The sequence below is a fragment of the Neomonachus schauinslandi genome, chromosome 6 (genome assembly GCF_002201575.2).
Source record: "Neomonachus schauinslandi chromosome 6, ASM220157v2, whole genome shotgun sequence".
NCBI classification, from domain to species: domain Eukaryota; kingdom Metazoa; phylum Chordata; class Mammalia; order Carnivora; family Phocidae; genus Neomonachus; species Neomonachus schauinslandi.
In genome coordinates, this window is record NC_058408.1 from 37,058,359 (window position 1) to 37,071,536 (window position 13,178).

A 13,178-nucleotide genomic window follows, 5' to 3' on the forward strand; every position below is an offset into this window, starting at 1 on the left:
CCTTTAGTAGCAGTAGGCCCTTGGGTTCAAATGATCTTTCCTCAGTGTTGAAATTCTACGCCATCTTTCAAGGCTTAACTCACATGACATCTTCTTGTGCAAGTCTTTGCTAACATCCTTAGGTGAAAGGCATCACTCCCAACTCTGTCCTCTCATTAGAATTGCACTTCTGTTTGTACTACACCAAGGAACTTAGTGTGTTCTGCTTGCTATTCTAGTCCCTTAGATAAATGTCAGTATTCTCTAGATGGGGAACTCCTCTAACACAGGGACCTTTGTGATCATCTATATATGTCCCACTGTGTTGAGTCCAGTATTTTATTGATACCTACAATTGGTGGGAAAAGGATTTGGTTTGTTTTCTTTCTCTCTTTCTCTTTTTTAAACTTTTAAATAAATTTATTGTGGTTCCAAAGGGATTCCGGGGATGAATCACTTGCCAAACACATGTTGCCTACTTCCCTTCCCACCTCTTACCAGCTTTTATTTAATGGTATTAATATCTTTACTGTTCATCACTATGACATCAAACCTTTCCTTAATATGCTAAACTAAGTAATGACTTCCTTCAAATCCCACCTTCCAAGCTATCGTTCTTATAATCTCCAATGTCTACCTAGTAGCTTTCTACTTCTATTAATCCCACTTTTCTTAATTTTTACCATCACAAATTATATTTCATATTTCACTCCAGTAAGAGTAGTCTCATTTCACATTTTGAAAGTCTTAAATATCTCTAGTATCTTAAATATAATAAAAATATAATAATAAACCTTAAATATCTCTTACCAGTGTCACCTCAGATTATAAACTTCCTAAAGTGCAGGAGCTCTGCCTATTTCCCTTTGCTTTATATTGTCTAGGACCTTCATATGTATTTACTACAACTTAATAAACACTGTCAACTGATGGCAAAATCTAGGACCTTCATATGTATTTACTACAACTTAATAAACACTCTCAACTGATGGCAAAATAAGCCAAAGCTCAGATTTTTACTTTGTCTATCCTTTGGAATAACAATGGTCAACATGATAGTTTTGAAAGTGAAGATCAAGGGCAAATGTTTGTTTGAACTGGAGTTGACAAACCACTGCCCTTTGGCCAACTCTGGCCTGGCTTTATAAATAAAGCTTTATTGCCAAACCACCACGCTGCCTATCTGTTCCCTTTCACACACTGCTGATGGCTGCTTCATCCTACCACTGCAAAACTGAGTAGTTGTGACAAAGAGTATATAGCCTACAAAACTTAAAATATTTACTATTTGGTCCTTTATAGAGAGATTGCCAATCCCTAGTTTAGGCAATAAAAACAGGCATTATATTAAGATAAGTGATATTTTCACCTTTAAAGTGGCTTGAGCACCTGGACTATCATCTTGACTACAAAGTACCAGAAGGGATTCCAGGCCAAAGACAGCATCCTGTTCCAGTGCTGAAAGGTCTAGAGGAAAAACACTAAGTTTTACAGTGGTCAAGTAGAGAAGATTACATACACACACACACACACACACACACACACACACACACTTAGAAGAAAAAAACCATTAAGGAGTCGAAGATATAAGAAACACTGTTATGTGTAAAGTTAACCTTCCTGAAAAAGTACACGTGCCATTACTTCTGAAATGTAAAGGCTATCTTCAGACTTCTTTTTTTCCACTACTATACTGACGATTCTAAAAATATATACATTACATCAAACTAAAAGGCTTCTGCACAGCAAAGGAAACCATCAACAAGATGAAAATGGGAGAAAATATTTGCAAATTATGTTTCTGGTAAGGGGTTAATACCCAAAATATATAAAGAACTCATATGACTTAATAGCAAAAAACAAACCATCCAATTAAAAACTGAGCAGAGGACCTGAAGAGAAATTTTTCTGAAGAAGATATCCAGATGGCCAATAGGTACATGAAAAGATGCTCAACACCACCAATCATCTGGGAAATGCAACTCAAAAACAACCATGAGATCTCATCTCATACCTGTTAGAATGGCTATTATCAAAAAGACAAGAAGTAACAAGCTGGCAAGGACGTGGAGAAAAGGGAACCCTGTGCACTGCTGGTGGGGATGCAAACTGATGCAGCTGCTATGGAAGACAGTGTGGAGGTTCCTCAGAAACCTAAAAATAGAACTACCATATGCTCCAGCAATTCCACTTCTGGGTATTTACCCAAAGAAAATGAATATACTAACTCAAAAAGACATATGCACCCCCATGTCATTACAGCATTATTTACCATAGCCAAGATATGGAAACAACCTGAGTCCACCAGTGGGTGAATGGATAAAGAATGGTACTGATACACAATGGATTATTATTCAGCCATAAAAAGAAGGAAAACCTGCCATTTGAGACAACATGGATTGATCTTGAAGGCATTATGTTAAGTGAAGTAAGTCAGATAGAAAAAGACAAATACCATATGATGTCACTTACATGTGGAATCTAAAACAAACAAGTGAAGAAAAACTGAGCTCATGGGTACAGAGAACAGATTGGTGATTGCCAGAGACAGATGGTGGACAGAATGAGAGAAGGGGTTTGAAAGGTGCAAGCTTCCAGTTATAAAATGAGTATAGCATGGCGAGTATAGTTAATAATACTGTATTTCATATTTGAAAGGTAAGAGAGTAGATCTTAAAAGTTTTCATCACAGAAAAAAAATTTATAACTATGTATGGTGACTGATGTTAACTAGACTGTGGTAATCATTTCACAATATATACAAATATCAAATCATTATGTCCTACACCTGAAACTAATATTTTAAAAAAAAGGTATGTATACCTATGTTCAATCAAGAGCTACAGCCACAAAGGTATAAATAAAGCATAGCTGAAAACAGTGTCACCAGCTTAGCTGAGGAAACTACTAGGAACAGCAAACCATGTACTACCTTCCTAACCAGGCATAAATCTTCCTAACCAGACATAAATCTTCCTCACTAGATATAAATTTTTAATCTTCCTAACTAGGCATAAATTATGCTTGTCCATTTTCACCTACAATGTAACTTTCTAATGAAAATTGAAACCCTTTTAGGAAGTAATGAAAACCCCACATAACCTTATTAATATTTTAAGTCAGACCACAAAGAACAAACCCCTTAAGGTGTCTCATGTAATAGCAGTACTATAGCATCTTTCTACTACCTTAGGGCTCGAATTTCTCTAGAAGTTCTAGAGAATTCTGAATATATTGTTAACCATATTAAGGTTAATATATATGAAGTTTGAGAACATACAGTTTTCTGTTACATGGTAGAAAATACTCATTACTATATCAAAAATAAAACAGGACTAATTATTTAAATAAGAATCAGCATTTAAAGAAGAATTTTAAAGGAATGTCACCTGAGTTAGTGTAGGGCTTGACAGTGTTAAGTCTAGCGAAGGTCAGGGTGCTAGAAAAAAATAGGTACTAGGAATGAGCAGTGCTGACGTCTAGTGTGGTAAGATCCCCACTTACGATCCTTAATGAAGAGCAAAATAAACACCGAAACAGAAGAAACATCCAAAGTACATTTCTGTTTTTGAACACCAGCTTTAACTTATGCAAGCCTTTAGGTCAAAAATATTAGGAATACAATAAAATATAAGCATTGTTTTCTATTCACATCCTAAAAAACAAAAAACCAAAATACATTTCTGTTTTGAATACCAGCTTGAACTTATTCAAGTCTTTAGGTAAAAAATATTAGGAATAAAATAAAATATAAGCATATTTTCTACTCACATCCTAAATTATACAAATGAGCTTAATGCTTTCAATACCTAGAGACAAATTCTAGGCAAATTTAATTCATATTACTCTCTTAATTCATTTGCCCCTAGGTGAATCTATTTGTTACTTAAGCCCCTTGATAACTTAAGGTATTTTCTTCCTCAATTTTCCAGGGTTTTGTACATGCGAACAAACTGTCATACCACAAGGCAGTCCAAAGTGATCCGTATCCACAGCACCATGCATGCAAAGTGAAGCACTGGGAGGAAATGTGCAATGCTCTATGAAACCTTTCAGTTTCATAATCCCAATCCCAAGGTCCTCATACATATGTTTTTATTTTTCATAGGATTAAGTAGTTTTGAAAAAACCTGCTCTAAGTAGACTTTAGAGGCAACCGATAGATAAAAGCATATATGCTAAAAAGAAGAGATTAAACACACACACACACACACACAATTCCACCCAAACTTCAATCTGAAAGTTTATACATAGTATCAGTCCTGATCAAACTTACCTTTTTCTTGACAAGAGACTGTTATATTAGTTAGGACTCGTACTCCATGAGCTGCAATGCCCCTGTTGTTATGGTAACAGCACTCTTGGGCTAATCTGACCAAGTCAGAGGATCTAGGGGAAGAACCCACATTTCCTAAAAAAAAAAGAGAAAAGTAGCAGACTTAGTCCACTTATAAAGTTCAAAAGCAGTTCAACATATAGGTTCATTGTTCCATCTACTTATACTCGAGTCATCATCAACATAAACCGTCATTCCTGTCTCTCCTGTCAAGGAACTTAGAATAGGTATGTCCTAATAGTTTATAATGATTGGGATCTAAAATAATATAGGACTTTGCCACAAAAATATTAATAAAAATTGACTAAGGAACACAGCAAAGCCAAAACAACTAAAGACTGTATCTTGGGAGTGCAAATGGATTCTCATTAAAATGGAAGTCAATTTTAGGCCTCTTATCAGATAAACTTTACCTTCATGAGAGGAAAGAAAAAGAGAAACAAAAATTTTAAGTTTGCTTTTCCCACCTCAATGGCTGGCAGATAGTTATACTGCAAAAGCTTTACACAGAATTCATGGTTTTATTTATTTTTATTTTTTTTAATTAATTAATTTCTTTATTTTTTAAAAAATATTTTTATTTATTTATTTGAGAGAGAGAATGAGAGAGAGCACATGAGAGTGGGGAGGGTCAGAGGGAGAAGCAGACTCCCTGCCGAGCAGGGAGCCCGATGCGGGACTCGATCCCGGGACTCCAGGATCATGACCTGAGCCAAAGGCAGTTGCTTAACCAACTGAGCCACCCAGGCGTCCTATTTTTTTTTTTTTTTTAAAGATTTTATTTATTTATTTGAGAGAGAGAGCGAAAGAGAGAGCATGAACAGGGTAAGGGGCAGAGGGAGAAGCAGGCTCTCCGCTGAGCAGGGAGCCCGATGCGGGGCTTGATCCCGGGATTCCGGGATCATGATCTGAACTGAAGGCAGATGCTTAACTGCCTGAGCCACCCAGGCGCCCCCAGAATTCATGATTTTAGAACTGGGAAGGATTCTGGAATCACATGATTCAATGCCCTATTTTTACAAAAGAAACTGAAGCGCAGGGTTAGGGGTAGGGCATAACTAAGATTTTAAATGAGGGACTTGATCTCAGGACCCTGGGATCATGACCTGAGCAGAAGGCAGCCGCTTAACCGACTGACTGAGCCACCCAGATGTCCCTGCAGCAACTTTTAAAATTCACACTTGAAATTCTGTAATGTAAGGTTTACGTTGTGACTATTTTTATTTATAGTAGAGAAACTCTCAGGTATAAGTGAATGAACTTTAACAAGAATCAGGAGATTAAAGCTTTTCAGCTTTTTAACAGAGTCTCTTGTTCCTGCCTTCCTTTTCCATTCTTGCTTATTTTTCCAGGATTTCCATCAATTTCAACCTTGCCTCTCACACCAAAGATGATCATATTTTTTTGAGGTTGAAGGGGACACGATTCCTAATTACAACAGGCATAAACCAAGACCATCCCAGGCAGTGGGGGACATGTGTTTTCCAGTTTAACATAAAAGTACTAGCTCAGGTAAACCCTCAGTGTTTTTAAAATAGGCAAAATAGGGGCGTGTGGGTGGCTCAGTCGTTAAGTGTCTGCCTTCCGTTCAGGTCATGATCCCAGGGTCCTGGGATAGAGCCCCGCATCAGGCTCCCTGCTCAGCCAGGAGCCTGCCTCTCCCTCTCCCGCTCCCCCTGCTTGTGTTCCCTCTCTAGCTGTCTCTCTCTCTGGTCAAGTAAATAAATAAAAAATCTTAAAAAAAAAAAAATAGGCAAAATATTAGAAAAGTTTTTTCAAGACTACGGAACTTGTATTTCCTCCGTTCTTTGTCTTGCCCATATGATTTGGACAATACAGACTCATTAATAGATTTACAAACATGTTTTGCAACTTGCATTTTTCCTTTTTTCTATGAAGACTCATCATAGAAAACCTGGAAAAAAATCAAAATCTAAAAAGTCACACATAATCACAATAAGTAGATAATAGCCAATATTCTGCCTTTAAAATATATTTTGCAGCATTTTTCTATGTTTACAGTTTTAGGGACAAAACTATTTTTAATTTAATTTTTTATTTATTTAAAAATTATTTACTCAGATAAATTCACCTGGTTTAAAAGGTTCAACAAATAGTAGAAAAAGCTAGAAAGTCAGTGAATGAAGAGTATTCCTCCTGCACCCCATGTTATCATTGTGTATCATTCCAGAGGCTATACATTTGCAAGCACATACATTTCTCTATTTTTCTTCCTTTTTCCACAGTTTTACATCTTTCTTTATTGCCTTTTAAACATATCATGTAGATTATTCCATGCCATATATTCTCTTTAATAAATTACACTGACTTCTACTGCAGTTGTGTATCATAATTTCTTTAATGAGATCCCTATTGATGGATTTTTTTTATGCTACTACATCCCTGCTGACGGACAATGTTTCGCTATTACATACTATGATGCTATGAATAACCTTATAGATCTGTCATTTCTCAAATGTGTGAATATATTAGTAGGTTCAATTCCTAGAAGTGGAATTTCTGGGTCATTTGTAATTTTGATGGATATTTCCAAATCACCTATGCAGACATTTAATAATTCACAACCCCACCAGCAATGAATGAGTGGCTGTTCACCCACACCACTGTCAACACAGCATGTTATCAAACTTCTGAATCTTTGCCAATCTGATGGATTGGTAAAGTATTTCAGTGCTGTTTTATTTGGCATTTTTCTTAGGTATGTGTGATACTGAACATCTTATATGCTTAAGAGCCATTTGCTAGTGATCATTTAGACACTAAATTTAAGTTTGTTTTACAAACGATCCTGCTTATATTGAAAAAATCTAATCAATGAAAATATACTTAAACATTCACTATTGCCTATGGAAATAACCTAATTTTGGAAAATCCTTGACTTTAATTTCTTGTGAACATTACCTAGTCTGGTTATTTAAGCCTTTTGCTTAATTCCATATACAAACTGCAATTTAATAAAATTTAAAATTCAATAAAAGGACGAAGCTTGAGAATTGCTTGAATATTCTGACAGAGGCTTACAAATGACTTTGGAATTAAAAAATAAAGAAAAAGAAAGTCATTCTGCTTCTAGGCCCGTTTAGTATAAAAATGAACACTGGATCAGAACTTTTGGGTTCAGGCCTAGACTAAGGCATGTCATTAAGTATGTGATTTTGGACAAATCATCGAAACTTTGTAAGCCTCAATTTTAATACTTATAAACTCCTTTCTATGTGCCTTGCTTGAAAGGCTACTTGTACAGAAGCAATGAGACCTTCTGTGGGAAGACACTTACAAATTATAAGATACAATGAATACTCTTGCAGCTCTTTTAAAGTAGGATGTCAGTCAAAGATATTAACTATAAGCTGAGAAACTGAGACTGGCTGATTTATGCAGGAAAAGAATTTCTCAAAAGTACAATGGGTATATGATAGATTATTGATAAAAAGGGCTGTGATAATATATCCCGTCCCTTGTTGGCATGCCCCTTTGCAATGCAATTTTCTAATTCCTTGCCTCAAGAGGTGTTTATTTCCCCACTTATCCGGGCTTGGCCGTGTCACTTGCTCTGGCTATTGAGACATTAAAAAACACGCAAGCAAAAGACTAAGAAGAGCTTATGTGCTGGTGGCTTCCTTCTTTGGCTCCTGCTAGAACCCTGAGATCATGATGTAAACAAGGCTAAGCTAGCCTGCTGAGGCACATGGAGGAGAACCAAGCTGCTCCGCTGAAAGCCTTTCAACCTCCAGTTGGTGAATGAGGCCTCCTTAGACCATCCAGAATGGTCAAGGTTCGAGATGACTGCAGTCTTTTTTTTTTTCCTTTTTTAAAGATTTTATTTATTTATTTAACAGAGAGAGAGAGATAGTGAGAGAGGGAACACAAGCAGGGGGAGTGGGAGAGGGAGAAGCAGGCCTCCCGCGGAGCAGGGAGCCCGATGCGGGGCTCGATCCCAGAACCCTGGGATCATGACCTGAGCAGAAGGCAGACGCTTAATGACTGAGCCACCCAGGCACCCCGAGATGACTGCAGTCTTAAGAGTAAAAGCCCACGTGAGATTGGGAAAAGCACCCAGCTGAGGTCAGTCAAAATTGCTGATATGCAGAATCAGAGCAAATACAATGGTGATGGTTTTAAGCCACTAAGTTTTTTGGGTTTTTTTAAAGTATTTTATTTATTTATTTGTCAGAGAGAGAGAACACAAGCAGGGGGAGTGGCAGGCAGAGGGAGAAGCAGGCTCCCGCTGAGCAAGGAGCCCGATGCAGGACTCGATCCCAGGACCCTGGGACCATGACCTTAGCTGAAGGCAGACGCTTAACCGACTGAGCCACCTACATGTCCCTTAAGCCACTAAGTTTTGAGGTGACTTATTGCAAAGCAGTAGATAACTGACATAGAAATACCTCACAGAATTACTGGAAAGCCTAGAAAACTAAGTTCAGAAAATGGACAGGAAAAAGGCCAGCCTAGCGACCAACCAAGATCACAGCCCGAACCACGCACAGAATTAGTTCAGTGAAGGTATTACCACCTCGATGTCATGGCTTATACTGCTGCCAGAGGCACCATGACAGAGCAAATGCCCGCTGCTAGGGCAGACCCCGGGAACGGTGCGGCCGCGGTCACTGCTGTAGCGCTAGACCGGGTTCTCCCACTTCCCTACTTCTTATCGTTACTGGCTCCCAATTCAGCCTGTGGTATGACATGAGCCCTGAGTCCAGGCCACATGTGTGCGCCCTAGCTGGCAAGGAGGCCTGGCAAACAGAGTGCCAGGTATTTTTATCTTCCTATCAAGCCTTATATATATGGCAGGGAATTCCCTCTACCCAGTTAAGTTCACAGGCTGTGAAGCCATAAAAAGGACAAAGGGTCATTGTAATTCTTAGCTACTTCAATTCAAATTAATGGACTAAAATAGGAAGCAATACAGATCCCACAAAACCTGCATTAAAACAAAACAAAACACTTTAGCCGTGTCTGTTAGGTAAGCAAGCTCCTCACCGGGCATTAATTAAGGCATTTTGAAGTTAAACCATCTGCAATAGGCAACTAGGAAAGCGTTATTGAACTGGGGTAAAGTTTTCTTTTAATCATTTTCCAGAGAGATAACATATACCTAAAAGCAGACACATGACATTTGCTTTTAAAATTCACCACCATCTGGCCTTTGAAATGTACTTAAATCCAAAGGGCACTTTGACTCAGAGACATACAAAAGCAAACGAGCTATGTTAAGTATCCTCAAAAATATTCTTTCACGTACGTATAATTCAAAATAGGGCAAATCTAGAAAAAACAATACCCTTGAATTATGATGAAGGATGCAAAATATTATGACCACAGGCATTAGTGAAGAAATCATTTTCAGATAAGTCACTGGCATATAACAGAGTACAAGACTGAAACTGTTCTGGATTCTACGGCTTTACAGAAGAAACAACCTGAACCATCAACATGAGAAAAGGGACTAGCACATTCTCCATATGTCCTCTCCCTTCTTCTCCTTACCTGAAGCTATGCTGAAGTAATGTTTGATGGCAATGGTCCCTGACAGTGTGGAAAGGACAGACAGCATCCCGAGTTTCAGGCTGTCATAAGGAGTCTGGAGGGCACATTCACAGAGTGCCTGGAATACAGAAGAAAAGGGAACACAGAAGTTGAAATACCTTAAAACTGTCCACTTGTTTTAAATGTTCTAGCTTTTAGAAAAATTCTATCTACGACAAAAAACTTCACTCAAACTGCCACAGCCAAGAGGAACATCAGGAGACACATTGGTGAAATCGAATGCAGTTTCCTAGATGGGACCCTGGAACCGAAAAAGGACCCTAAGCAAAACTAAAGCAACCAGAACAAAGAGTGAACTTTGGTTAATAATAATGATGTATCAACATTGGTTTATTAATTTTAACAAATGTGCTGCACTAATGCCAAAGACCAATGACAGGGGAAACTGGGTGTGGGGTGTGTGGCAACCCTCTGTACCATCTTTTCCATTTTTCTGTAAATCTACACCTGTTCCGAAGAATAAAGTCTATTTAAAAAAAAAAAAAAAGGTCAGCATGACTGATTTTTTATTAAGCTCACTGGAAATTAAGTATTATTCAATCCACACAAGCAGAACCTCCACTGTACTTCACTTCATGGAGAGATATGAGTATTAGTTCATATATCTATATTTTTAAAAATTACAGAGCATGGCAGTCTATCTTGTATGTAAGTGAATGCACTGTCTATCCTCCTCCATTTCGGATCATCCACTCTACTCCTGACTAATGTGGTCTGAAGACCATAAACAAGATGCTCGTGTTTCTTTCAGTAATGTCAACTATGGGTAAGTGCTCGTACTACAATGACTCTTGCCTTATCCTGCACCTCAACTCTTAGGACATATCATATAAGTGGTCAAATAACTGCCCCGCTAAATTAAACTAATTCCCATTCTCCCACAAAGACAAAGTTTCAGAAAATAGCAAAACTTAAAGACTAGGGAAAAAATCAAAAATAAAATTTCAGAAAGAGTTAAACAATAGATTTATTATGTCCCAGATAAAAATGTCAACACAATCTTGGGAGTGGAAAGGTTTACATAATCTGTTTCTAGAGATCATATGGAAAAATCAAAATCAAAATCAAAATATATCCAGAAAAATTCTGATGAAGTATAATGAGGGACAAAACAAACTCCACCAAATATAAAATGTATAATAAACCTACAGAAGTCAAAGAAGTTTTTTCTACTCATGGACAAAGAAATCAATGAGAGCAAACTTGTTCCAGAAATGGATTCAAATACACAGAATTTAATATACGCTAATGGCATTTCAAATGAGAGGGACTTTTCAATAAACAGCTCAAGGACAACTGGCCAGCCATCTGGGTAAAATAAAACTAGACCTTTGTTTCTTTTTAATGGCAAATAAAAACCAAAACTGTAAGAAGTACTAATAAGGGCTAATATAGGAAAAGAAAAAGTAAAAAGATATTTGACAAATCTGGGAAAAATGTTCATATCATGTAAGGTCAATAAAGGCCCAATCACCTTCGTACATAAAAAGTTCTTACTAGCAAATAGGCAAACAACACAATAGAAAAATGAGTTCACAGATAAAATTTATACAAATGCCTTTTAAAAATGAGATGCTAAACTTCACTCATAATTTGAAACATTTAAAATAAGAGATTTTTTTCACCAGAACGGACAAGAGTGAAGTTTAATAGGACACAGTACTGAAAGCTGTGTGGGCCAACAGTTGCTATCACACCACCGGCAGAAAGGTAAAATGGCGTAAACCTCATTAGCGGGTAATTGGCATTACATATAAAAACTTTAATTGTATGTATTATTGGACCCAAGAAATCCTCTTTTATTTTTTTTTAACAAACTAGTCAATGTAGCAGTGTAAACAGTAACAGTAAAAGTACTGGAAACAACTCTAATGTGCAGTATCACATAACTGGTGAAAGAATGAAAGCAGATGTAAGTATTAATACCACATGTCTCCCAAGATGTACTATGAAGTGATAAAAGGTTCAGAACGTGCATAAACTGTATTTTCATTTTCATACAGAAAATAGAAAGGACATACACATGCTTGTATATGGATGACAAAATTCAGAAGAATACATAAGAAACTAGTAACACTGACCACCTCTGCAGGGGAGAGCTGAGAGAAGAGATGACTTATAAGACAGACGTGTTTTCACTCATTATGCACCTTAAACTCTGAATTTTTTATCAGGTGCATGTGTACTTTTTCAACTGAAAGAAAACCCTAGCTAATAACAAAAACTGCAGCAGGAACAAATAATCATGGCAGGAATGGAAATGGCCTTGAAAGACAAAGTAGGTTTCTGGTAATGGAAGGGAAGACAGTGATGGAGATGAAGCAAACAAGAAGTGTGGCGGTTAGGCCAGATTATGGAGTATTTATCTGTGCCCTAACAGGAGATATATCCAAAAGGGACGAAGGCCAAGACAGAGAAATGCTGAACAGGGAATATTAGGCCAGATTAAAGTTGGCCTTGAAGTTAGTCAGAATAATTTAAGTTTAATGGGAAAAGGAAAAAGGAAGCCACTGGAGAGGATTATGTTATCGAAAGCATTAGGGAAGATTATTCTGACAATGATAAACAGGTGAGGGCCACAGAGCCAACCTATAGCCTAGGGCATTAATCCAGGCAGGTGGTGATGGACTATGGCCTGAACTACAGCTTGAAGGTCCGAATGGAGAGTAGAGGGTGAATATGAGAGGCGTTTTGAAACTGATGACATATAAGGGAATCAACAAGAAGGATTCAATAATTATTACAAAATTTCAAACCTGATGACCAGAGAATGTTGACTCCATTTATGAAGACTGAGAATTTATGGAGATAAGCTAATCTCAGAGGAAGGACAGAAATAGGAAGAGATATGAAATCCAAGAAGAAATATCTACCAGGCATTTGGAACTGACATGTAACAGATTTTTAACTGGAAGACTTGCATCAGAATTCTGGCTCTACCACTTACCATCTCTGTGATCTGAGCCAATTACTGAAATCTCTGAGTCTCAACTTCTTTGTCTGTAAAATGGGGGTAAAGATTTATACAGAACTGTTTTCTTTCTTTTTTTTTAAGATTTATTTATTTGAGAGAGAGAGAATGTGTGTGAGTGGGGGGAGGGGCAGAGGGTAGAGAACCTTAAGCAGACTCCCCGCTGAGTGCAGAGCCTGACCCCGTTCAAGCGCATGACCCAGGAGATCATGACCTGAGTTGAAATCACAAGCTGGATGCTTAACTAAGACACCCAGGCACCCTGCAGAATTGTTGCTTTCATATAAAACATCTCTGGAAAAACATATAAGAAATCAG

At 37.5% G+C, this 13,178-nt stretch overlaps 1 protein-coding gene across 4 annotated transcripts in view; it reads right to left on the reverse strand.

The window, feature by feature from the left end:
* The window catches only part of INTS7 (integrator complex subunit 7), a 98,283-nt gene that overhangs the window by 38,390 nt on the left and 46,715 nt on the right, over positions 1-13,178 (reverse strand). For all 4 annotated transcript variants that reach the window (XM_044916360.1, XM_044916363.1, XM_044916361.1 and 1 more), the window contains 3 exons: positions 9,830-9,947; positions 4,256-4,390; positions 1,349-1,446 (listed from right to left, as the gene is read on the reverse strand). In XM_044916360.1, the coding sequence (XP_044772295.1) occupies positions 1,349-1,446; positions 4,256-4,390; positions 9,830-9,947 (351 nt within the window). The remainder of the gene's footprint in view (positions 1-1,348; positions 1,447-4,255; positions 4,391-9,829; positions 9,948-13,178) is intronic.